The sequence below is a fragment of the Ahaetulla prasina genome, chromosome 9, assembly GCF_028640845.1.
Source record: "Ahaetulla prasina isolate Xishuangbanna chromosome 9, ASM2864084v1, whole genome shotgun sequence".
Taxonomy (NCBI): domain Eukaryota; kingdom Metazoa; phylum Chordata; class Lepidosauria; order Squamata; family Colubridae; genus Ahaetulla; species Ahaetulla prasina.
The window spans coordinates 10,048,687-10,075,038 of NC_080547.1; the positions used below are offsets into that span (position 1 = coordinate 10,048,687).

At 48.7% G+C, this 26,352-nt stretch overlaps 1 protein-coding gene across 4 annotated transcripts; it reads left to right on the forward strand.

The window, feature by feature from the left end:
* The first annotated feature begins 676 nt into the window (after positions 1-676).
* Positions 677-26,341, forward strand: USP28 (ubiquitin specific peptidase 28). 4 transcript variants are annotated; one of them, XM_058194414.1, is made up of 26 exons: positions 677-806; positions 3,893-3,970; positions 4,637-4,751; positions 5,225-5,330; positions 5,732-5,894; positions 6,317-6,403; positions 7,038-7,175; positions 7,501-7,574; positions 8,676-8,752; positions 8,912-9,060; positions 11,398-11,525; positions 11,652-11,747; positions 12,506-12,667; positions 12,933-13,051; positions 13,644-13,714; positions 14,746-14,974; positions 15,660-15,851; positions 17,181-17,320; positions 17,482-17,667; positions 18,979-19,074; positions 20,469-20,647; positions 20,933-21,011; positions 21,344-21,423; positions 22,326-22,449; positions 23,381-23,576; positions 25,077-26,341. In XM_058194414.1, exons 1-26 carry the CDS (start codon positions 744-746, stop codon positions 25,250-25,252), a joined length of 3,303 nt encoding a protein of 1,100 aa, XP_058050397.1. In that variant the 5' UTR covers positions 677-743; the 3' UTR covers positions 25,253-26,341. The 4 variants fall into 4 exon arrangements, with proteins under 4 accessions (XP_058050397.1, XP_058050400.1, XP_058050398.1 ...); XM_058194415.1 differs by lacking the exon at positions 677-806 and adding an exon at positions 827-849; XM_058194416.1 differs by lacking the exon at positions 677-806 and having other exon boundaries at positions 3,887-3,970; positions 5,707-5,894.
* The last annotated feature ends 11 nt before the right edge of the window (positions 26,342-26,352 follow it).

The following is a 26,352-nucleotide window of genomic DNA, read 5'->3' on the forward strand; positions in this document are numbered from 1 at the left end:
CAGCCCACCAGTCATGAGAGATCCTCGGTGGGAAGCACAGGTGGGATCACCCCGTGGTGCCTTTTCCCTCCACCTGCATCCCTTAACTCTGAGCCCGGTTGGGCTTTTCTCTCTGCGGTGCCCCAGGCTGGGGAGTGGAGAATGGGACCTGGAGCCCAGGGCCGCTTTGGAGGGGATAAAAGTTGAAAAAGGTAAAAGAGAGAGAAGAAAAAACAAAAACACAAAAATCCAAGTTGCGCTCTCGACCGGTTGGACTTCGGCCTGCTTCGGAGTTCAAAGGAGGAGGAGCGCGCGCGCGTGTGTGTGTCTGCCAACGGGACACGCCCCTCCTCGCTCCTGATTGGCTGTCAGAGCCCCCAGTTTTCCCGCGCTACGGAGGGCCCCCGCCCACCGCGGTCACCTGACCTCCCCTCGACCCCCTAAGACTGGAAGGACCTGCCTGGCGCCTTTCGGGGGGCGGCAGCACCGTCTTCAAGAACGGCGGTGGGCGGGGCCCTGAAATCCCTCCCGGGGGGCGGCGACGAGAAGAGCCCCCGGCGGGGCGGGGCCGGCGGAGGGGGCGCGGCCGGCGCGAGCCAATCGGCGCGGGCGCCTTCTCCGCTCGCGGGAGGGTGGGCGGGGCCGGTGGGCGTCCGTTAAAGGGGCGGAGCCGCACCCTTCACCCCCCCTCCGACCCTCCTGTCGGGTCTCCTCGGGTCCGGCGGACTGTCCGGTGGGCGAAGGGCCGGAGGAGGAGGAGGAAGATGACGGCCGAGCTGCAGCAGCAGGGCCAGGACGAGCGGGCCGCGGCCGGCGGGGCAGCGCAGGTGAGGCAGCGACCCCCGGCCTTTCCCACAACAACCCTGCGAGGTGGGCCGGGAGCACGACTCCCCTCCTCCAGGGCCTTTCCCCCAGGGGGAGGGGGGTGGGAGGGGTCCCTCTGCGGGGCCAGGCGCGCCCCCTCCCCTAAAGCAGCCCCGGACCCCTCCCCGCTCTGGTGGGGGGGGAAGAAGCGCCTGAAGGCTGGGGAGGGAGGGGGGCTCTCCTTCAGGACCCCTGGGGGGACCCCCCCCCGGCTCAAACAGGCTGGAGACCCTTCCTCTTAAAATAAGTCAATCCCCCCTCCCCTTCCACACACTTTCACTCTTGCCCCCATCACACCCCCATCATCAACCCCTCATCACCCCCCCACCCCCAGGATCTGCCCAGCCTGGTTGTGGATCCCTGGATCCCTCTCGAAAGGAATCCCTGGGGGTCTTTTGAGAAGGATGGATTGGCTCTTTCTTTGGTGTGTGTGTTGTTTTTTTTTCATTTTGTATTTTGTATTTTTGTGTGCATTTCTTTTGTGGGTTGTTTTTTGTGTGTGTGTATTTCTTTTGTGGGTTGTTTTTTTGTGTATTTTGTGGAGTTTTTTTGTGTATTTCTTTTGTGGGGTCTTTTTGTGTATTTCTTTTGTGGGGGTTTTTTTGTGTGTGTGCATTTCTTTTGTGGCTTCTTTGGTGTTTCGAAGCATTGACAATGCTTTTTAAGTTCCAGCTTTGGCAGCTGAAGACAAACAAGAACCCCCCCCCCTCATCCTGCTGGAGAAAGTCACAATTGCCCCATTGGAGTTGGGATGAGGGAGCTGCTGCCTGCGACCTATCCGGGAATCCAATTTTATTCGTTTATTATTTAGTCGCACGGTTCCAGAAATGGGAGTAGCGGTTTAAATGGGGATTGGACACTTTGTTTACCAACTGGGACCCAATACAAGTTTAATCGAGTCTCGTTACAATTTATTTAAGGTGTATGCAGCTCATCTCACCTAGAGATAACTCTAGGCGGATTACAACAAGTAAAAAACCACAAGATGAAACCTTGAAATATTAAAATAATAACTTTTAACGTTTAAATTGACTTAAAATTGACAAAGATGACAAAGCAAGGAGCAAGATACCCACAGTGTGGAGATCACGTCTTCTAACAATAAATGATTATTTCCAAAGGGCCAGACAGCACTCTGAATTTTAACAGATTAACAGAGTTGGAAGGGGCCACCTAGATCATCTAGTCCAACCCCCCAACCCCTGCCCAAGCAGGAGACCCTACACCCATTTCTGACAAATCGCAGGTCCTTGGTACCTCTGTAGGATGATGGTTTTCCTAGTCTTATAGAAATGGTTCTCCAAACAATATCAAAGCCAGCGATTTATATTGCACCCCTATTGTGTTTTGTAACATTCAACATGACTAAAGCTGATGGGGTGTTAATATTGGGGCAGGGTAACAAAACAATCTTGCTTGGGGCTCCTTAACCAGATTCTTCCTGGAATTCCAGAGCCAGCTAAAAACTGCAAATTTTATTTCGAGCTCCCAGGATAAGTACAATTTAGCTGAACTTGCATCACGCACTCTCTCCAATTGTCATCTTATCAAAGAATTGCTGTGTATAGTTAGCTGTTTTTGCTTGTAGATTTTATTTGAGTCGTCTAATTGTATACTTCCAAGGAATTCTTGGGATAATCATTATTCTCTGAAAATAATATACAACACTCTGAATCTTCAGTGTTCTTCAGATATCGAAGAAATGAAAATTGCACTTCAGATAATTAGTTACAAAATTTCTTAATAGCACAAGCAGCTGTTAGAATCTCACTGTTGTTAGGATTCTTTTTGCTTTTTGAGCCTTTGTTTTTTTGAATATCCGTGTTCTCTAAAGATAGGGGTTTTTTGCAACTGTATAGGCATAATGTTGATGGTAGGCCGAGAATCAATAAGAATTTTCTCTGAATTTTTTCTCTAATGACACCTTGGAAAGTAACGGAATGTGATTGCTCATTTCTTTTTTAAGAAAAGCTTCGGCACAAGCCGAACAAGAATTTAGGGCCTGTTTGAAATGTAATTTGGAATTTGGCCCATTTGAACCTAACTTAGATACTGCTCTGCCATTACTCCCTAAAACCCTGGTCTCTTTCCCGGTACGTCTTCCCATTTTCTTTTAAACTGGTTCGTGCAAATGCCAGTTTGCTGATTGGAGCGCCCTTTTCAGTGGGCTGCGTATCTCTGACACCTTGTTGTAAACGAGAAGTGACCAGCCGCGATGGCATGCGCAGCCGGCTTAAAATAGCTTCTCCCCAAAGCTCTGTGCATTCTTTGGGCTCCTTGTATGTCTGTCTATGGAGCATCTGCCGGGGCTGCGTGGTAGAATAAATACTCGGCTCCCAGATTTGGGGAGAAAGGGGCCTTTGGGGCTGGTGTTTCGTTCCCATTCTTTTTCCTTCCAAATAATAAAGTTCTAACTTGCCTTGAAAAAGAAAACGGAAGAAGTGGCACTTTGTTTTAGGAACACTCGTTGGCCTTGAAAAGATGCTCAGGTTGGGCGTTTGGTTTTCTGAAGATAAGTAACCGTCTCAATTGAGATGTTTGGATTTCCCTGTAAAGGAGAGTCAAAAATTCTATTCAACATACAATTATTTTTAGGCAAGCCAAGTGTGTCAGGCTAGGAAGATCTCACTAAAACAAGAGGCAGGGTTTTCTTCAAAGTATTTTAGAGGTTTATTTAACCCATGTATAGGCGGGGATTTTGGCTATGTGCTGGTGGTGTCACAAGAATAGAGACACCTGCTAATCAAAAGTAATCACATTCCTGACAACACAAGTAGCATTGATGCAGAGTATTGATAGGGCCGAAAGTCTGGTGTCTTCTCCTGTATAAAGTGGGACAGTTTTATTTGGTTTTATTGGCTGCTGTTGTGAGGGGCCTGGAATTAATAAAAGCCTTTGTTCGACCATTGGCATTTGGAAAGGTCTACCAACCTTTTTTTTTTTAAAGTGCTTTCATGTTTTCTTGGCTTTGTTACAGGCCTTGCCGTGCTGTCTGCCCCCCTGTCTATTCCCTTACTGATACCAGCCTCTCTGTTCCACTTTAACCCAGGCCTGCAGTTTGCTCCTAAGCCAGCTGAAAGAGATCACGGGCATCCACAATCCGCAGTTCCTCCAGGCGGCACTGAAGGTTAGTCCCCTTGGCTGAAATGGGTTCCTGCTCTCCGTTAAGAGGGTGTCGGCCTCGAAATTAGGGCTGTGGCACAGGTCTTTAAAGTAGGTTCTAGAAGGCAGCCCCTCCCTGCCACCATGGAGGGCATTGCCATCCACTCTGGTTCCAGCTGCTTCTCTGCTTGTTTTGGCCCTTGAAATCCAAAACGGGCAGCCCCGCTGTCCCAGAGCGGTTGTTCCCAGCCTGGACAAACCGTGGCATTCGGACAGCTGTCCACATTCCCTGGCCAATATGCAGCTCTGATCTGCTCCCGTTCTTCCTCCCGTGATTCGCAGCCAGTGCCATCTGGTCTGGGGGTGCATGGGCTGCTCCAGCCTGGGATATGAAGTCGAGTGTCCAATTTTAAATGGACTTTTTGTTCTTCCTTAAAGATGTCCTGCCCTTGCCATTAACCAGGACAAGATTCCTCTAGATCAGTGTTCCCCAACTGAGGCAACTTAATATATGTGCACTTCAACTTTTAAGAGGCGTGGACTTCAACTCCCAGAATTCCCAGCAAAGCTGGCTGGGGAATTCTGGGAGTTAAAGTCCACGCCTCTTAAAAGTTGCCAAGTTTGAGAAACACTGCTGTAGAGGAGGAGCAGCAGAATGTCATCATCTCCTGCCTCCTTTGTTTCTCCTCAGGCTGCCGATGGAAACCTAATGCAGGCGGTTGGCTTCCTCACCAAAGTCAGCGATGGAGAGTCTGAGGGAGACCCCACTGCTTCCGACTCTGAGGGAAGGGAAAGACAGGCCGCCAGTAAGCCCTTGCTGTCTCCTTCCTAGGCTTTCCTCGTCCATCCAGCATGAAGTTTCCAAGGAAGGCCGTGTGCAGACTCTGAAAACCTACCCAACCAATTGTGTCCCTCTGGGACGGAGTCTTTATAAATAGAAGCAGAGACCAGGAAGGGCCCTTCAGCTCTCTTGCTAAGCCCCAGCGAGCGCCTTTGGGATAGAGTGGAAGAGCAGTTCTCAGAAACCTCAGTCATCAAGGGGGGGGGGTGTCAGCTGCGTTGAGTCACTTTTGTTCTTGGGGGGGGGTCGGGGAGGATGACATGAAGAGCCAAGCAAGCTGGCAAGATGTCAACAGATCACAAAGGCCCCATGATGCAGTCTGATCTTTATGTGCCGCTTTGGATGAGAATATTGCTGTGAATTGGGCTTCTATGGGTGGGGAGACGGAGCATTTTAACTGCACTAATCACTAACATTGGCTGCTCTCTTAACTTCCAGCTCAGAATGAAGCTCCCCAAGATCATGGCGATATTCAGGAATCCGTTCCTTCTGGCGGCCAAGATTTCTCAACCGGGAAGAAGGATTTTGCTGCAACCACGAATGCGTATGTCATTGTTGCATTTATTCTGCATTGTCGCCGTTGGGAAAACTCCGAGGCTCCTTTCTCTCCAGCAGCCATGCATGTCCCACTCTGCCCCTTTCCAGGTCCCTGCTGTGTTTGCATGGTCCCGATCCTCCCCGGAGAAACATGTGGCCAAATATATTCCGATCAGAGTTTTCCATTTTCAGGAAATGTCCAGCTGACCAGCATAATCTGCGTTCCTAGCAGGATAGGCTTTCCTTGAGGGCCAAAGTCTACTGAAAGAGGGATGACAATTATCCTCTTGGGGATTGTCTGTTCTGTAGAACCTCCTCAAGAGCCTAAGAGATGAGTAGTGAACAGGACTAATTGCTTCTAGCCCAAAAAGACATCCTTGCAGTGGCTGCTGTTTGTGTTTCTGGCAGAGCCCACGAGCCCAGTGCAGTCGAAAACAAAAACCGTTCCAAAAGGAAACGCTGTGAAGTTTGGGGAGAGAGCACCACTCAGCGGGACTGGAGGAGGGTCAGCGGATGGCCGGTTGGGATGAAGAACATTGGAAACACCTGCTGGTTCAGTGCAGTCATACAGGTAATTTGGGGTGCTGGCGCTTCTCTGGGTCTCTGCTGACATTGGGGCTCCATCAAACTCTCGTTCGGCCACTTTAAGACTTCAATTGGCTGTGGAATACTGGGAGTCGAAGTCCACCCTTGTTAAAAGTGGCTGAGATTAAGCACCACTTCTCTAATTAACCACTGTTTTTCTTCAGTTGATGTAAGAGCTAATTAGTTCAGGCTTCCCTGGCTGCTTTCTCTTCCTGGGCTGGGCTTTAATTTACCTAATGGGAGGATTAGGTAATGTGGGAGGATGCAGAAGATGGCCCTTACCTGTTGGGAGGCAGCTGTGGCCACCCCAAGCCTCTCCTTTGGCTGAAGTCCTCTTTGATGAGTATTATATAGACTTGACATACAATCACCGATGGAGCGGGAGGTTAATTTCAGGGGTGCTGTCAGTCTCTTTTTCAGCTGCCAGAATTCCGGCACCTGGTCCTGAACTATTCCCTGCCCGAAGCCGTCCTGGACAACTGCCGCAGCCGAAGTGTAAGTGATTTCCCCAATTTTAGTTTTCTCGAGCAAGTTTGGAACCGTTTCAGTCTTCTTGACTGTCACCCTAATCAGAGTCTGGGCCTCTTAAAGGTCCCATTTGTTAGAATGCTGATGCTATTTGTTTGGGCTCCCCCCCCATAGTTTACCTTTTGATTGAATGACCCCAAAGAGCTAAAAACAGACAGATGGCAACATGATGTGTGATCATGAACTCTGACCTAGAGAGACGATGCTGGGGTTGCTGGCCACTTTCTCTGGAATTTTTGTTGGTGGTGAATTTGGAGGAAGTGAACGGGTTGGGGTGCTCTTGAATAGTCCAGGTTGTAACTAGAAGGCAGCACCCCTAGTGATGCAAGCCCCTTTCCCCCTCTTGGCTGCAAAGCCAGCCATTTATTGGGGGAATCCTGTCTGGAATGAATCAAGACAACGTTCCAAGCCACAATGTGCCCTGGTTAGTTTTGGCTTTAGATGGTTTGTAAATGGAGTCCAGGTTGTATGAATTGTGCGCCACCCATCACTCCAGCAAATGTAACTTCTGAATGTGAACTGACCCCACTTTGCTGATCAAGGTCCCTTTCTCGGCCAGTTGTTGAATTGCTTTTTTATGGCACCTCTTGTTGTTTTGCAGGAAAAGAGGAACATCGCATTCATGCAGGAACTCCAATATCTCTTCGCTTTAATGCTGGGAACATGCCGCAAATTTGTCGACCCGACAACGGCCCTTGAACTTCTCAAAGGGGCATTCAGATCTCCCGAGGAGCAACAGGTGAAGGCACCCTCGGGGTCTTCCCAGATCCAGGCTGCCCCTTGACCCAGGATCACACTGGCGAGGGTGGTCTTTAACTTGGGCTAGGCTGTATGGGAGGATTTCTCAGCCTGGCTGGCTTTAAGATGTGTGGACGTCAACTCCCAAAATTCCCCAGCCAGCAGAGGGATTTTAATTTAAAGGCAGTTCACGACTCTAAAATACAGAAACGTTGAAAATGTAAAGCCATTTTAAAATGAAAAATGAAAGACATCATATAAAACACTGTTCAGGGTAAATGTCTCCAGAAACTAACCTTTGCTGCTCCCTCTGTCTCCTTTTTTAGCAAGATGTGAGCGAGTTCACCCACAAACTCCTAGACTGGCTGGAAGATGCTTTCCAACTGACAGTGGAAGCCGGGTGAGTCTAAAGGAGCTAAAGCGATTTAGTTTTGTGAAGCTGCCGCCCAGTTGCCAGAATTTGCCGCGAAGATGATTTTTTTTAAATAAAACAAAACCCAATGCCTGTTGTTTTCCACTGTGTAGGATGGTGTGGTTTTCTCTGTGTGCTACAGCCAGGTGTCAGGGGGCTGAGTGGGAGATCCTGAATGAAGTAAAAGTATATTTCTGACTTCGAGTAACTTGACCTGTTCCGAGCACCTGAATTAAATGATCACGAAGTCCAATACAGTTGGCTTGTAACCTAATGAGCTCTTAAAATTCCAGAGGTTTCAGGTTTCCCACCCGGACTCACTATGACCAAGCACTGTACACGTGAGGAATCGACACACAACATCCCATCTCATGTGGCTGTTCAGGAACGGTTGAGTTCTGGGCTGAATTCCTGCTTGTAGCTGGCGGCTCTCTGCCTATAGGAAGCCCATGTGTTCTAGTCTGCTCCTCTCTGAGGGCTATTGGTAGGAATGGGGGACGCCTAAAAGGGAGGGGCATTGCATTCTGATCTCCCATCTGCCCTCCCAAGCTTGGTGAAAAGGCCAAACATGGAAAAAGTGCATTGCTTGGCTTCTAGACCAGTCGCCTTGGTGATTAGTCTTACCAACCTGTTTTTTAAGAAAAATGGTGGTTTGCTTTCAGAATAACAGAGTTGGAAGGGACCTTGGAGATCTTCTAGTCCAGGGGTCTCCAACCTTTAAGACTTGTGGACTTCAACTCCACAATTCCTGCTGAGGAATTCTCATTCCAGACAAGTGGCTGTCCAGTCTCTTCTTGAAAGCCTCCAACTTCTGTGGGCGCTCCATCACTGGAGGCTTTCACGAAGAGAGAGCAGTCATTCCACTGGTTAATTGTCCTCGCTATTAGGGAGTTTCTCTCCTTGATCAGTTCCCACCCACTGCTTCTTGTCCTGCCTTCAGGTGCTTTGGAGAAGAGGCTCTTCCTTACGGCAGCCCCTAAGAGATTGGAACCCTGCTCTCATGTCGCCTGGGGTCCTTCTTTTCATTTGACTAGGCAAACCCAATTCCGTATCCGGTTCACGTTCCCTTGCTTTCTCCTTCCGCGACAGGAACTCCCAGGACAAATCGGAGAACCCCATGGTCCAGCTCTTTTACGGGACTTTCCTAACTGAAGGGGTTCACGAAGGTAAGTTGGAAGGCCTTAGCGCTATTGGCAGGGAAGGCTTCTTCTCAGCACTGTTGCTGCCTTCTCTGAGTTTTCTTTCTACCACATTCAAAGGACGATCTGTTTGGGATTTGGTTTTGTTCTCCTTCAATTGATGGGCGTCTCCCCTCCCCTATTTAGGGAAGCAGTTTTCCAAAATCGAGACCTTTGGCCAGTACCCCCTGCAGGTCAACGGCTACAAGAACTTGCACGAATGCTTGGAAGGAGCCATGGTGGAGAAGGAGAGCGAGCCAGATCCTTCCAAGCAGGCGGTGGCCTATACGCAAGAGGTGAGTGTTGTGGCATTTACACAACTCACACGGAGCCAGGACAAACTTGTCAGTCACCAACTTGAAAACATAGAATATGATGTACGAGAGCATGCTGGAGTTAAGGGAATGCTGTGGAACGATTAACAGCATGCAGTGTGTGACCTTTGTATTTCACATGTTGTGTCTGGGGTGCGAGTGATAAAAATATTTTTCTTTCTGTTGAAGCCTGCCCATGGGAAAGAGCCAGGGCCTCCATATTTTCGGGGGATAAAACTACAGTTTTTGATTTAATGGTATGCTTTTCTTGTTTGTAACTCTGTCTTTGTATCTGAGTATATGTTGCGCACTCTCTTTTTTTTTCCCACTCTGCAAAAATCTGATTTTAACTTAATAAGTCCTAAAGTAATCCTGTTGCTTGCATCTGATATCCTGCAAATCTGTTCAGGACTATCCTAGTTTGCTTCCTGTAGTTCCTACGGCTGACAGGAATTCTGGGAATTGAAGTCTGGGCTTTTTTGAGTCCCCAAGGTTGAGAAACACTGGAACAGAGAAAAAAAGAAGCATTCAGGATTTGCACACTTTCTACATCTGCCTAGAAGATGTTAACCAAAGCTTTGTAGTTCAGTTTGTGGTCCAAAGACCGAATTCGTGGAAAACATTTAAAGCACCTAAGACACTCCAAAGGTACTTTTCCAAAAGGCAATTGGACTATGTTTGTTCCCTTGAGGAAGGAAAAAGACATTTCGCTTCTCATCCAAGAAGCGTCGTCAGTTCTGGTTGGATGATGGTGGGGAATGGAAGGATTAATTCTGACAGGATCCTCCCATCCCCCCTCCCTCCCTCCTACCATCCAGTCAGAACTGATGACGCTGCTTGGATGAGAAGCGAAACATTTTCAAAGAAAAAACCAAGCCAGTCCAGTTTTTCTGTTTGTTTGTTTTTTGGAAAAAGCATCTTTGAGGCAACCATGACTTGGATGACTGAGAATCTGTGTAGACGTTTGCCTAAGAAACCCTTCAACCCTTGTGGGAAGAATTGGATTATTCAGTTTTCACATTTGTATCCAGGGAAATCTGAATGGCTCCGGCCGCTCTGCCTTTGGCCCAGAACAAAATGTCCAGTTGGGAAAACTTTTTTTTGACTGGTTTAGTGAAAGGCATTCCTTTCATTTCTTCTTCAGTGAGACAAACAAAGAACCGGGGGAGGCGAAGGGGTTCTCCCAAATACAGTGGAAAGAGTAAACCTTGTAGCCCCTTCTCATCTATTCCAGTAGAACAGACCAGCCACAAATAGCTTCCAAGGGGAGGTGCCGTTTTGATCACCAGGGGCCCGTCTGGCAGGAGTTGAGAGGAGTCTATTAAAAGCCGGAGTGCTTGGCAGGAATTTTTCCAATAGGGCTTGTAGAATTGCAGTGACGACGTTTTCATCCCATGTTCAGTTTGAAACGGTTTTGTGAAAATTAGGAAATGGCATTTGAGGCAGGAGTCGTCTCTGGAGCGCAGCACCTGTGGAGCAGGTTGCAAAAGTGCCTCTCCACTTTTGCAATCCTCCAGACTGGATGAGCCTGGGGACCTTCACCTTTTTAAATACGTTGATTGGTGTGGAAAGGAAGTGGGAATGGGAGGCACCAATTTTGCCCTTAAAATTCCCGATCCCCTGCTCTCCCTAAAGTAAAGTCTTGGCCCATCCATTTGCAGTATGTGGTTCTAATTCAGTGTTTCTCATCCTAAAATGTGTGGACTTCAACTCATACATGCTGTGCTGCAGTGGTGGGTTTCAATTTTTTTTACTAACGGTTCTGTGGGCGTGGCTTAGTGGGTGTGGCATGGCTTGGTGGGCGTGGCAGGGGAAGGTTACTGCAAAATCTCCATTTTCTCCCAATCAGCTGGGACTCGGGAGGCAGAGAATAGATGGGAATGCAGTCAGTCAGAATTTTTACTACCAGTTCTCTGAACTACTCAAAATTTCTGCTACCGGTTCTCCAGAACTGGGCAGAACCTGCTGAAACCCACCTCTGCTGTGCTGGCTGGTGAATTCTGGGAGTTGAAGTCCATATATGTCTTAAAGTGATCAGTGTTGTGAAACACGGCTGCAAACCAATTGAAGTTGTGAACATCTGCTTTGGGGCACTTAGCAAGCGATTCGTGGGAGGCCTTCCTATCTCTAGAAATGCTGATATTTTTTTCCCCACCAAAATCATACAATCAAATTTGCTGAACTCAAAATAGTGATTTCACTTTTTCTGGGTATGACTTGAAGTGGGATCTGAGTAATGTTTCTCCTGCTTTTGTATGGAGAATACTGTGAATGAAAAAAATCCCCCGTCCACCTGAACCTGTTGTGTGTCTATTTCAGCGCTGGTTTACGAAGCTCCCCCCAGTCCTGACCTTTGAACTTTCCCGGTTTGAGTTCAATCAATCCCTTGGGCAACCGGAGAAGATTCACAACAAGCTAGAATTTCCGCCAGTCATTTACATGGATAGGTAAGAAAGGGGGGCTGGGTGGTGGGTGGGAAGCTTTATGGATTGAGACTTCCAAACCTGCAAAAAAGATTCTGTGGGGTTGCGATAAGGGATAGCCCGCAGCTGTCAAAACGATGTTTCCTTTAGGTTTATGTACAGCAATAAAGAAATTATTCAAGCGAAAAGAGAAGAGATTGGGAAACTGAAAGACCAGATGACCGCTCTACAGCAGCAGTTGGAAAAGTAGGCAGTTCTTTCTCAAACTCTGAATTTTCCCTTGCAGAATACCTGAGCTGAAGCTCAACCACCTGGCATCTCTTTCCCACTTTCTTGTCATGAAAAAAAGCCCAGTTCAGCTTGTCTGTCTGTCTGTCTGTCTTTGGATAGGGGGTTATGGTGATGAAGCTTTTTAGAAGCTTCTACAGACCCATCTAGTTTTATTTCAGATTTTCTGGAGAGCTGCACAAGGTGGTTCTTCAGACACGACCGCCAACCTGCCAGCTCATTCTCTATTCGACTTCTGTAATGCAGCCTCGGAAGGAGAGGCTTCTGTCCCTTGTAACATTTGAAGAATCTGTTCGAAGAGGTCCAGGAGCAGGACAGGAAAATGGGACTCCTACTCCAAAAATATCAGTAGTCAACCATGGTTTAATATTTGCCCCATGTTCAAGGAGTTAAGGAAAATAAACTTTTTATCACTGATGTGATAGTTTTGAGCCGTGGTGGCGCAGTGATTAGAATGCAATAGTGCCAGGAGTTCAATCCTAACCAGCTCAAGGTTGACTCAGCCTTCCATCCTTCTGAGGTTGGTAAAATGAGGATCCAGATTGTTGGGGGCAAGAGGCTGACTCTGTAAACCGCTTAGAGAAGGCTATAAAAGCAGTAGATATGTCTAGGTGCTATTGCTACGTGATCCCCTTGAAAGGGAAGGTCTTGCTAAACCGAGTTAGGGAAGACCAATGATTTTGAAGTGGGGCTGATGATGGTTTCCTCCTAATTAGGTACCTAAGATATGGCTCTGGCTCCGACCGCTTCCCCTTGCCGGATATGCTGCAGTCCGTTCTTGAATTTGCAAGGACCAAGCTGTCCGGCGCAGCGACTAGGGCAACAGCAGAAACTGAGGCAGAAAAAGAACCCTCGGAAACCCAGACCAAGCCGAGCAGGTAAAACCTGGGCCAGGCTTTCCATCATGGCTGTATCCAGATTGAAACAATCAGGTGATACATCTGATTATTTTGCCTGTATCCATACGAATGAGGCCGGTTTAGAAACTCTAAAAGAAAAATGCACGTTGGTCAGCTGCATTTTTAAAGCAGTCCTCCTGGTTTCCACCCAGTCGTCATCTCTGGCCTTTGAGGAGCGCTAGCAGCCCCGGCCAAGAGCCCCAGTTCCCATCAGCTGATTGAGCCCATCCTTCCCTCCACCCAGGTGTCCGCGGGAGACGTCAGAAGAGCCCGTTCCTCCTCGGGCCACCTCCGAAGATGAGATGAGCCTGGTCATCTCCTGCCTACAGAAGTGGAGGGAAGAAGTCGAGCAAGATATAGAAGGTCTCTGCCCAGATCATTTCACATTTCACTCCAGAGTTGCTGTTTAGCAGTTGAGGTTTCCCCATTTGCATTCCGTTCCTTCCCAGAACTGGAGAAGGTGGCGAGGTGCGATATACCGTGTACCTTTCACAGTGTTCAGTCCCTTCTTTCTGTTTGTGGGATGTGATCAGGAAGTCATAACTGATCTCTCTCGGAGCATTTTGCAGTTTTCCTGGTTGGGCCGAGGACTGAAGTTTCCTTGGTGAAGGACAATGTTTTGTTGGGCCAAGGAGGACACCTTCAAGCTCTTGAATCATCCAGGTCACCTCCATAGATCCAGCCGTCATTCAGGGTCACCCTTTCCCCTGAACATGAGCATTGCCCCAGGTTGTCTCCAGGGAGGAGAAGGAGCCCTTCCCCTTGCTTTCCACAAAATGCCCTGACAGGCAACTTTGAGGGACACCTGTGATCACTCACAATCAGCCTCTTATTGTTGGCCTGATTGCGCAACAAGTTGAGAAGCGTCTTTAGGGATTGGTAAGGCCAATGTTTCCTTTTCTTGAAGAAAACTTAACCGTTGCTCGCTCCTTTAGTCTTTTGCTTTGATTGACAGACTTGAAAACTTCCATGCTGATGCTTTCTGAGTCCATGGATCATGTCTATGCTGACCCTCAACTCTGCCAGGTAGGGTGTCTGCCTTTCTTCCTGGTTGTGTGAGTGCTTCTGACCTCGTATTGGCCCCAGTTCCCCCAGAACAAAACCTTGTTGTCGTATAAGAGAAAGGGAGGGATTCCTGGTTCAATTAGTTAATACTATCTATTTTTCTTCTATATAAAATTAGCCTGGAGGTCTCACACTAAATTTCTGGGATTTAATTTGGGAATTCAGACATCATATTCTCCTACAAACTATGATTTTACCTTGTTTTTAAAAATGGTTTCATGTCAGTCATAGCTAAAGCACAGGCACTTGTACCTGCCTGCTGTTTTTTTGCCACGTGTTGAAATGCAAGTTGGAACTTCGGAGCATCGTAACTGGCCTGATTGGTTCCCTGCTGTCTCTCTAAAGAGACTGTAGAGGCTGGGCATTTTAATGGAAGAGCTGGAACATCCTGGTTTTGGTTTTTGAGAGCTCCTGCCTTTTCTCTCTAGTCCAGAGGTCTCCAAACTTGGCAACTTTAAGACTTGTGGACTTCACCGGCCAGAATTCCTCAGCCGGTCAAGCTGTCAGAATTCCTCAGTCAGTCAGTCAGGTTGAGGAATTCTGGGAATTGAAATCCACAGGTCTTAAAGCTGCCAAGTTTGGAGACCTCTGGTTTAGTAGATGGCAAACAGGAGCTTGGATTATACAGCATTGAGCTCTTCCATCCCCAACAGGATCACCCGTCAAGGCCTTGTTAGTTGCAAGAGTTCTCTCTGGCAAACGGCTTCCGTTGAATGTCGGTCGGTTGGGCGTGTTGTTGATGGCTGGCTCTGGACCTGACTGGTCTGGTCACAGTGGTCTCTGCAGCCCTGCTTACCAACATGGAAAGTTCCCCCAGGAAAGGAATCTGTGCTAAGCCTTGATTATTATTATTATATGAATGGATCGTTCTTACAGGCACGACAGCTGAGAATTTGCCTCATCGAATCTTCCCGTGGTCATGTTACTTCACCTCTCTAAAAATAAATCCCGAGAACCGATGGCGTCTGCGTTTGTGTGTGTGTTTTTTCCAGGTCCCTTATCACTTGCATGCTGTGTTGGTCCATGAAGGCCAGGCCAACGCCGGCCATTACTGGACTTACATCTACAGCCTGCCTCAAAAGACCTGGCTTAAATACAACGACATCGCCGTGGCCGAATCCTCCTGGGAAGAACTCGAAAGGGATTCTTTTGGCGGCTTAAAAAATGTCAGCGCCTACTGCCTCATTTACGTTAGTAAAAAGCTGCCACACTTCGCAGCAGGTGAGGATCTGAACTCAGTTCTTTGTGAGGCCTCTTCCCTCTTGGGGGCCGGATGCCTCTGGATAAGTTGAGATGGGCTGTTTAAGAAAAGTTGTCTTGTTGGTTGAGAGTGGACCATGGTCTCTTCTTTTACGCCTCCTGCCTTTGTGGGGATATGCATTGAAATGAGTGTAGGTTAAGGAGAATCCCTCTCCATCCTGGTCTCATACATTTGGGGTGGAAGCAGTTCAGTTCCAAGAGGAATAAATGTAGGAATTGGTAAGCAGTCTGGGGTCAGTTGAAGAGGGCAAGGGCAAACCCCATCCAAAAACGTTGCCTAGAAAACTGGGTGGATCTGTCTATGCAATTGCCAGGAGTCAAGAGTGACATGAAGGTCACAAATGTACATAAAGTTCATAAATTATTGGGTCTCAAAGGCAGGAAAGAGATGGGAGTCTTTGTCCCCTTCATCTTTTTGATCCTGTACGTGCACACAAGGCACCACAAATCCCATCAAAGACAACTGGTCTTTGATGCTGGAGACAATATATAACCATCCTGACTGCTAGTAGCAACTTGTGGCCACAGCATCCTACTAAGAGGAAAAGGGCAATTCCCAACCTGAACCACCTGCCTTGCTTTTGTTGTCCAAGAGCTGTTCAGACATGGGCCAACAAGGACCCCTCTGTTTATCTCTCTTTGGCAGTTTATGACGATGGACAACCAGAGAGAGAAGTAGAAGTGCTGCCCCTGGAACTTCAGCGCTACATCGAAGAAGACAACTGGCGGGTAGAACAGGAGATGGCCGAACTGGAAGAGCAGTCCAGCAAAATGGCCCAGAGGGAGCAATCCTCTGAACACCTGGAGCCCCAAAACTCACCTTCTGACTCAAGTCAAGGTGAGGAAAGGGAAAGGCGTTCTGCCTTCGTCTTCTGACACCAGCAAGCAGGGAGTTGAAATTGCAGGCCGGGAAAGGGTTAATCATGGGAAAAAAGCGTCAAAAAAGTTTGACCGGGCTAAGAGAAACACATTTGTGGGCCCATTCCATCTGTTTTGGGTTCTCTGTTGTGGTCCCCTCAAATGTCCTAGGGCAGGGGTCTCCAACCTTGGCAACTTTAAGCCTGGCGGACTTCAATTCCCAGAATGTTATGTGACTGCAGGGGGTGTGCAGCTGTCCAAAACTCTTAAAATCGGGTCATAAGTAACCTTTGGGAGGGTCCAATACAACTTCAAACAGTCGCTAAACAACGGGTCATTAAAAGAGGACTACCTCTATTGCGTTCTCCTTTTAAATTTGTGGAGTTACCGTATATACTCGAATATAAGCCGATCCGAGTATAAGCCGAGGTCCCCAATTTTACCCCAAAAACTGGGGTAAACTGGGACTCAGTATAAGCCGAGGTGGAAATGAGGCACCTACGGTTGGAAACCCTCCTCCCTCAGCTGAGAAGGCTGGCGGCTCCCCGCCCGCCCTCTCACTGCACCGGCAGGGCTTCAGTCCGGTAAAATGTGAAAAAGAAAAACAAAACTTGAGTATAAGCCGTATAGACCCGAGTATAAGCCGAGGGCGTTTTCAGCACAAAAATGTGCTGAAAACTACCTCTATTGCGTTCTCCTTTTAAATTTGTGGAGTTACATTAAAGCACTAAGAACTTTCTAACCCTTTAAAGCAGGGGTCTCCAACCTTGGCAACTTTAAGCCTGGCGGACTTCGACTCCCAAGCTGGCTGGGGAATTCTGGGAATTGAAGTCCGCCAAGCTTAAAGTGGCCCAGGTTGGAGGCCCCTGTCCTAGAGCGGCCTTCTGGTGTGGCAAGCTTGCCTACATCTGGGGTTGCAGCAAGAGACTAAGCACTGCAAGGGTTCTAAACTCCACAGAGGTTGTGGCCTTGGTTCCAGTAGGAGAAGCCCCACATATCGGAAGGTCCTCATCGACTCTATATGGGTAAAATGGAGGCGACCCTAATGGTCCTTGTAGTGGGTCCTAGCTGGGGTGGGCTCCTAAATTTAGATTTTTCTCTGATATCCCCTGAATCTTCCCTGAGCTAAATGTGGGTGCTGTTTAGTAGCTCCTTTTTTTTTTCTCCTGCCAGTCTTCTGGAAGCTCCCCCATTCAGCTTTTAGAAATGCCAGCATCCTTTAGCTGCAGATTTGGGTCCTGCCAACCTCAACAGCTCCCCGTAATCCCTTTGGGAAAGCGTAATCCCCCCGGGCCCTTTCTCCTTCTAGAACACTCCTTCCCCCGCGAGTGTGGGCCGCATTCCCTCTCCTCCGAGCACGCCGTCATGGCCAAGGAGCAGACTGCCCAAGCCATCGCCAAGACGGCCGACGTCTACGAGAAGGATGGCATCACGGCTGCTCTTGACCAGGTGAGGGTCATTGTTGGCGGTCCTCTTTCCACCTGTCCTGCTGAGCCTTTTGCCCTCCTTGGGCCTCTCTTGCTGCGCCTCTTGCCTTCCTCTTACTCCCTTCTCCTCCTCCTCCTCCTCCCTCTCCTCCTCTCTCCCCCCCCCCACCGGTGCTGCCACAGCCCAAGGAGGCAGATGCAGAGAAGGCCCCCTCAGAGGAAGCCGGCTCCACACCGCAGGCAGAAGAGCCCCAGGAAGCGGAGCGGAGGGAACCTTCTGCCCCGCCCAGCTCGCAAGTCTCGGAAGTGGAGATTCCCAGTGTGGGGAAGATCCTAGTTAGATCGGATGCGGATGGCTATAACGAGGAGGTACCATCTCTGGGAGGAGAGGGACTGGTCACAATGCCCGTTCGGTTTTTGACGGCCTGCTTCTCAAAGCGGGGAAACCCCAGCCGCCCTTCGAAACGTCCTCTCCTTTCCCATGGAGCACTATTGGTGGTTGGTTATCAACACACAACGGACACACAAACAGGCAGCACAGCCGGGTCTGCCTGTAAAATGTGTGTCAGTGCTCCAAGTCATGCCACCCCTAGAAAGCCGAACTCTTGAGAGGCAGGTAGATTCCTCAAAGAACAATTTATGGGATGCATCATATTGGCGCAAGTGGCGAAAGCTGACTCTGAAAGTTCACGCGGCTTTCACCTGATTAAAAAGTAAAAGTTTCCCCCAAAGTCACTGGTTACGCTGTCCAATCAGGGTGCTGGCCGGTTGCTTGGTTTTATTTTTTTATTATTTGCATTTATATCCCGCCCTTCTCCGAAGACTCAGGGCGGCTTACACTGTGTCAAGCAATAGTCTTCATCCATTTGTATATTATATACAAAGTCAACTTATTGCCCCCAACAATCTGGGTCCTCATTTTACCTACCTTATAAAGGATGGAAGGCTGAGTCAACCTTGGACCTGGTGGGGCTTGAACTTGCAGTAATTGCAAGCAGCTGTGTTAATAACAGACTGACTTACCAGTCTGAGCTACCAAAGGCCCTTCGATTGGTTACTTCGTTCCTCCCCTGGTCAGCTACCTGTCGGAGTGTCCTTGGTTCCCACAGGAAAACTTTCTTGTTTTGGGCTACAAAACCCCATCTAGCTATTTCCCTGCCCTTCCCTGCCCCTTCTTCAGCTTCGTGGCAACCCTGAAGCCTCCACCATGGCCTCAGCCAGGTTCCCTGCAGGGTTGACGGTGTGGTTGTGCTGTATGGAGAGGCTATGTGGCTCCTTATTTATTGCTTTTGGTTATCTGTGTGGTCCATGGTGCTCTCTGAACTTGGTTGTTTTCTTGCAGACATTTCATGACCCAGCTAGGTGATATCATCAGTAGCAGAAGTCCAATCCCCCACTCCCTTGTAGCACTGATGATGTTACCTAGTTGGGTCATGAAATGTCTGCAAGGTTACAACCAAGCTCAGAGAGTACCAAGGACCCCCACATTTGAACCCTGAGCTATAGAGTCTCTTCTGTCAGTTACTTTCTAAGGGTCTGGAAATGGGGACCCACCCAAACAATATCCTCCCTAAGCTGAATTTGGTTCTTTTGCCCGGGGGATGACGGAGCGCTTGTTTCAATCCAGCCTTTGCCTTTCCTCCCTCTCTCTTCTTTCCTCTTTCCTCTTCTCTGTGGCAGGTGATGCTAAGCCCCGCCATGCAAGGGGTGATCCTGGCCATTGCTAAAGCTCGCCAGACCTTTGATCGCGATGGGTCTGAAGCAGGGCTAGTCAAGGTAGTACTTTACACCTAAGCGCACGGGTCTTGTTTTCTCTTTCCACAAGGGATGAGGTCTCTTCTCTGGGTCAGGGGCCTGTCTCCTTGTTTCCTCTTTTCCTGTCTTGGAATGGGATGGAAGGCAGAAGCAGGGGGTGGCCAGGGGCCCAGCTGGATCCAGATTCTGCAGGAGGGGTACTTTTCTCCCCCGTGCAGAACTGTCCTGTAGGGAGAGAGTTTTAGACCAATAACGTGGATCCAAGACAGGACTTCCCTCAAGAGGCGATTACTTGCTCTGCCGGCTAATGCAGTGATTCTGTTTGGTATCCGAGCCCATTTCATATTTATTGAGAATTCTAACTAGGAAAAGTTCATCCTCCCAGCTGAAGTGCCAGCACGCTGGAAGTCTTCTTGAGTCAAAGCAGGAAGCGGGAGCTACCCAACTCCTTTGTGGGAATCCTTTCCACGGCTAGAAATGTCATGTATTGTTTATTCCTTCGTCCCAGATCACATACACCTTCAGGTGAAATGACCGTGAACTGTAGGAATTCTAGACCCTTAGAATCAGTGGTGGGATTCAGCCGGTTCGCACCACTTCGGGAGAACCGGTTGTTAACTTTCTGAGCCGTTTGGTGAACTGGTGGTTGGAAGAAATCATTAGGGCAGAGAACCGGGTGTTAAATTATTGGAATCCCACCACTGCTTAGAATCCATCTATGCTTCTCTGATCAACACGGAAGAGCAATAAAATAGGAAAACACCCCCAAAAAACAAACAGTGAGCTAAAAAGAGCTATTGTAGATCAACTGAAGCAGTAATCACTTTATGACTGGAACTGATTTAATATTTAGGATGTTTGTTCATTCTACGGTCTTGCTTCCTCTGGCACATCCAGCAGGTTCCTTTGAGCAGGGGTGTCAAACTCAATTTCACTGAGGGCCTCATCAGGGCTCAATGCGGGGATAGGTGGGGGGGGGGGCGGCTGAGCATGGCCAGCTGGACGGGCGCAGCCAACTTGACGCAACTCCACAAACTGCTGGCATGTTTCCTCTTTGCATTGGGTAGACCGGGCCGAAGCAACACGGGGCCAACCCCTTACTTTTCCCAGGACGGCCCTGTGGGCCAATCCGACCCCATTGTGGGCCTTGTGTTCGACACCCCTGCTCTACAGTCTTAGCACGTCAGGGGCAAAGAAGCCTCCATCCCCTTGAAATCGGCTGCAAAACAAAGGGAGAATCTGTATCATGGATTCATAACAAGCTAGAACAGAGGTCTCCAACCTTGGCAACTTTAAGCCTGGTGGACTTCAACTCCCAGAAGATTCTGGGAGTTGAAGTTCACCAGGCTTAAAGTTACCAAGGTTGGAGACCCCTGAGCTCAAATGCTAAGCGTTTCAACCACCGGCTTCCCCAGGCATTCCGTGAAGAATATTCCAGGCTGTACTCCTTGTCTCGAGAGAGCCCAACACCCCAGAATGACCCCCGCCTTCAACACGTCTTGGTTTACTTGCTGCAGAACAATGCCCCCAAGCAGGTGGTGGAACGGACCCTCCTGGAGCAGTTCGCAGACAAGAACCTCAGCTACGATGAAAGGTTGGTTCAGAGCAGGTGGAGAGGGACGCGAGGAGACAATACGTTGCTCGTGGTTGAACTCTGTGGCGTCCTTGGTGCTCCCTGAGCTTGGCGGTTTGCTTGCAGATGTTTCCTCAGGGTTAGGACGCCCCTGAGAGAGCTAAAGGAACCATCTTCGGGTTCCAGGTATTGGGGGAGTTGCTGGGAAACCTCAGTTTTGATGGAAGCAAATTAAATTGAAAATGTCTGTCTAGATGCCTCACCACCTGGATTCACAGTGTTCTTTCTCTCGGTTCTGGGAAACAGGTCGATTAGCATTATGAAGGTGGCACGAGAAAAGCTGAAAGGAATTGGCCCAGATGAGGTAGACATGGAAGAGTACAAGGTGAGAAGGCCTGACTTTCAACACACACACACGGGCACACACGCACAGCTTTTGTGAAAAACAGACCAGCTCCTGATTCTCTGGTCCCCAGCCTGCTCTGTTGAAATAACAGAGCATTTGAGGTGCTCTTTACGCATATCCATTAGCTTACCTTTAGCCCCAGGACGCATCTAAATCGAATCATCGACCTCTCCTGTTGCTTGGCTTGACTCGGGGACACCACACGGGAGGCTGCGGCAGGGCAGAAGCACCAGGAGGCGGGGGTGGGGAGGGGGAGGGGTGGGGAGTCGAACATAACAACAACCAAACTTGTATTTACTGTTTCTGGACAGAAATGGCACGAAGACTACAGCTTGTTCCGCAAGGTGTCCATTTATCTCTTGACGGGGTTGGAGCTCTATCAGAAAAACCAGTAAGTTCACCCGCGGGGATTTTAGGACGGAATCGGTCAAGGCTTCAGGCCTCTTGAGTTGATGTTTCGACAGACAAGAGTGTTGTGAACATGTCCCGACACGTCTTGAGTCATCTACAAATCGGGAATGTTGGATTTGGGCCACTCTGCCTCTGTTTTGGGCACTTAAGCCGAATCATGATACAATTTTGTACCATCCGAGGAGAAACGACTCGGTTTCAATAGGCAAGAATAAAGTTCTGTTTTGTCCAGAAAGCTGAATCTGTGTGATTCAAAACACCCTGAGTGTTCTCACCAGGGAATTGAGGCAGGTTGTTCAAATCCCTCCTGCGCTTCTGAAGGGCTCCCTGAAGTTGCTGCTGTTAATTTTAAGTTTCCGCTACTCGTCACCGGATCAAAACAGGGCTACATTTCTGGCGATTTTAAGTACAGGAAGACATTCCAAAGCATCTTGACTTCAGTTAAACACCCCTTGATGAAGCCTTTTGCCTCTAGAACAGGGGTCTCCAACTTTGGCAACTTTAAGCCTGGCAGACTTCAACTTCCAGAACCCCCCAGCCAGCAAAGCTGGCTGGGGAATTCTGGGAGTTGAAGTCCTCCAGGCTTAAAGTTGCCAAGGTTGGAGACCCCTGCTCTAAAACTTTCCCTATCACTTCTTCATCTGTTGGTATCTTTTCCTGTTTCCAGTTTTGTGCCTATGTTATTTGTGCTCCCCATCATTTCTGGGGAAATGTCTTAAAGTTGCCAAGGTTGGAGACCCCTGCTCTAGAATAAACCAAATTAAAAGGATGGCCTGAAGGAGGAGCAGTTGTGGGCCACCCGAGACTGGATATGTGTGTATCCGTCCATTACAATGACTGGATGATACGACACACCTGCACCCTTTTCTTGCCCTCTTAAAGATACTGTGAGGCCCTGACCTACCTGGTGTACGCTTACGAGACCAACACCGTCCTGCAGGCCAAAGGAACCAGCCGGGGTGCGGACTCCTCTCTGATTGCTCTTTACAGGAGGAAGTGCCTCTTGGTGGGTATTCACGGGACCCTTCCCCTTCTTCCCCCTCCTTCAAGCGGGTGGGTGGGTGGGTGGGGGCCCCCAGGGTTTTCTCATCATTCTGCTCGCTGTCATTCAGGCTTATGTTGAAAATGGGATACTGCTGAATGCTCCTTCCATCGCTGTAGGTACGGCAGTCCCAGACTTATAACAGTTCATTTACTGACCGTTCAAAGTTACGACGGCACTGACAAAAGTGACTTACGGCCACTTTTCATGCTTACAACTCTTGCAGCATCCCCAGGGTCACGTGATTTACAGTTGGAAATCTGACAGCTGACTCACGTTTATGACGGTTGCCGTGTCCCGGGGTCACGTGATCCCCTTTTGCGACCTTCTGACAAGCAGAGTCGGTCAGTGGGGAAAACCAGATTCCCCCCTTAACCACCCTGGGACTAACGCACCTGACAAATTTCTCACTTAGCAACATAAATTGTGGTAAGTTGAGGACTACCCTGTATTTTTTTTAAAAATTCACACCAAGTGCCTGCAAATAGTTATCCTCCCAGCCTGCCCCTCTGAATTTAGAAGTTGTTGAAAATTTAGGACTTTAGAACACCCGTTTAACTTTGGGGTCATTCTTTCGGCTATTTCCTTTTTTGTTTTTTAGCCCTCCCCAACAGATTCTGCATGTAACCGGTTCTCTTGATGGCTGGACTTCAACTCCCAGAATCCTCCAGCCGCCTTACCAATGCCGCACGAACCGTACTGTGTTTCTCAGCCTTCCAGGCCTTCAGAGGCATGGCTGGCTGGGGAATTCTGGGAGTCCAGCCGTCTCCCGAGTGGCCGAGGTCGAGAAATACGCTTTATAGTAAAGGAATAGCTGGGCCAAAGAGCCAGGCATCGGTTGTTTTGAAACGTCCCATCTGAATGCTGGGACGGGCCTCTCTGGTGTTTTCTGCAGAGGCTGAATGACGCTGCAGCCGCCCTCTTCGAAAGCAACGACGGGAAGGAAGTGGACGAAGGGGTGAGCGTCTTGAACGAGCTGATCATCCCCTGCATGCACCTGATCATGAACAACCACGTCTCCAAAGACGACCTGGACGCCATCGAAGTCATGAGGAACCGCTGGTGCGCCTACCTGGGAAAGGACGTGGGTGGTAAGACAGGTGTCCTGGGCACCACACCAACTTTCTTCTGCCTGCTCTGGTTGCCTCTGTTTGTTGGTACTTGTAAGAAAACATCCGCTTTGACTTTGATCTACTGGTCTCTCCACTCATTCCTCCACATTGCAATGGTGGGTTTGTTTTTTTTAGTGTATATAGAATTTTATTAAAGTTATCAAAATGCAAGTAAAAATAACGATAGTAGGATAATGGGAAAGGGGGGGACCAGGAGAGTGCAAAGTGTAAATAGGAAACAACAGAAAGAAAAGCATTAACCTCCAATTCTTTTTAGCGCAGTAGAATAAAGGTAAATGATATTTCAGCTTCCGTTTTTTAGTTTTGCATGCTTGGACTACACTAGCCGTTTCTATCGCAACAAACCTATCAGCAAATCAGGTTTTCATATTTTTTTCCTGTCTCGAGCACAACGTCTAGAAGCAGTTTCCAAGCAGCAATAAAACTGGGTGTATTTTCTTTGATAAAAGCAGCTCGTTTAGAAGATGATGGAAGATTATACCGCCCTGAGTCCTTCGGGAGAAGGGCGGTATAAAAATTTAAATAAATAAAATAAATAAAATAAAGATTGAATTTCCCTCTGGAGGACCAGGTTATATCCTGGATAGATTCAAATCACGAGTTCTCTGGAGTTCTCTGTGACTTTAAGAGGAGAAGCTTGTCAACTGATAGTTACTCCAGTGCAAGCAAGTTTCAACACCTTCCTCGGTTGAGGGAAGGGGCATGCCTGAGCTTGCTTCTTGGTGAGGAGTTGCAGCAAGCATTCTCTGTGGCCTGAAGTGGTTAAGGCGCTACCTTTGCGCATCCTGGAGACTACCGTTTACTCCATTTGCGTGGCAGCAAGCTGACCCTGGCGATCCAGAGCCATCAAAAATGCAGCAGCCCATCCAGTATTCTCAAGAGAAGCCTGAGAGAAGAAATCCCAGAGCTGGGAGGCCAGGTGGTTCTGCCCGAGGGAAAGGCTTATTCTTGGGAACAAAAAAGAGCTAAAGAAAAGAAGGTCACCTGGAACCTTAAGCTGCTGTATTTTTTATTTATTTATTTAGGTAGAAATTTATGTGAGCTGCCCAACATGCCAAACACAACTCTGGGTAACATACAACCGCCCCTGCTAAAACAATACGACAACCATTAAAAGAATTAATCATAAAGAAAGCCAAGATTGTGGGAGAATAAAAACCACCCAAAGACAAAATGGTTACCTCACAAGCTCCCCAGGGGATCTCCGAGGTTGCTGCCTGGGCTGGGGCTGACGGGAGGAGGGCAGGAGCCACGGCTGAAAAGACCCTCCTTCCAGGTTCCTCTAGGCCTAGGGGAAGCTCTTTGGCAGAGGGGCCTGCAGCAGACCCTCCCTCTCCTGCCAAACCTGAGGGACAGACCTGAGATATCTCCTCCATCTTACAATGGAGCTACTGAGAAGCTGCTCGGAAGGGAACAAGCTTGCCGGTGGTCCATAATTTTCTCTTTCTTCTCCTGCAGAGAAGTTGCAGATGAAGCTGGGTGAGTTCCTGCCCCGCCTGCTGGATTGTTCCCCAGAAGGGGTCGTTCTCAAGGAGCCCCCCAAGATCCGCCCCAACTCTCCCTACGACCTCTGCAGCCGATTCGCAGCTGTGATGGAGTCCATTCACAGGGCCTCAGTGGTGGCTGTGAAATAAGAGCGGCCAGCTCTCTCGGCTCAAGCCCTGCAGACCCCCTGAGCCCCCCCCACCCTCCCACCAGGAGTGGAATCCGGTTGCCAGACGACTCTGGGGAAGGATCCTCAAGGGAGTGGGGGGGGGCTGTGCCGAAAGACTCCACCTTCCGCCCAAAAAGCTGTGCGTGTCTAGGAAAGAGGTGGCAGGGGTGGGGGTCTCGGAGGACATGCCCTAGTTGCATGCAGGTATGGATTTTGGAACACCCACTTGTTAATTATTGACTTTAGTTCCTGCAAGGAGCTTGTGGGGAGCATTTTTAGGAGAAATCTGCCATTTTACACTAAGCGTTGTATATAGACAATTCCATTTTGCCAAGTTGGCGCTTTACCTGGCCAGTGGTTTCAGGGGCTTCTTGAGCGCATTCTGTGTGGACCCCGTGAACTTTTTAAAGGCACCTGCCACAGGTGCTGATCTCCCGATGTGTTAATACGGCACCGCTGGACTCCATGAATGGTGCAATTAATTGGGAGGAGGACTGCATGGAAAATACCGGCCAGGGGCATTTGACCCTTGCTGACCGTCAAGTACAGCAAGTTCGGGCATCGGCAGGGGGTTAAATAACACGTAAGATAGATCTGGGTGAAGGAACCTTAATTGTAAACAAGGTTTACTCGCAGTGAGACAATGCGCATGTTAGCAGTCCCTCTGCTCTCTTAGTGGCTCACCCATTCTTAGGGGTGATCCACCTGGCATGCAGCTGTAGCCCTGGCTGTTGGTTTGAGCACTGGCATTTGTGCCAGGGGAGCAGGACAGGACTGCAGAACCAGCAGAAGGCCGAGATTGGAAGCCGCTTCCTTGTTCCTTCCCCCAAATAATTTTTTGAACGTCAATCACTGAAGTTTAATTACCAGGGTAGTATTGGCAAAGTATGCACTGAAGTCAGGACAAAACCAAGTTGAATAAGTCAAATTTTTAATGGTTATATTTTTCCCTCAAGATCTTTTAAAGCAATCTGTTTTTATTAGAATGCTAACAAATTGAGATGGGAAATACAAATCTAATCAAATTTCTGGTTTCGAAGTGCAATAAATATTACCCTATTTAAAGATATTTGTGGTTTT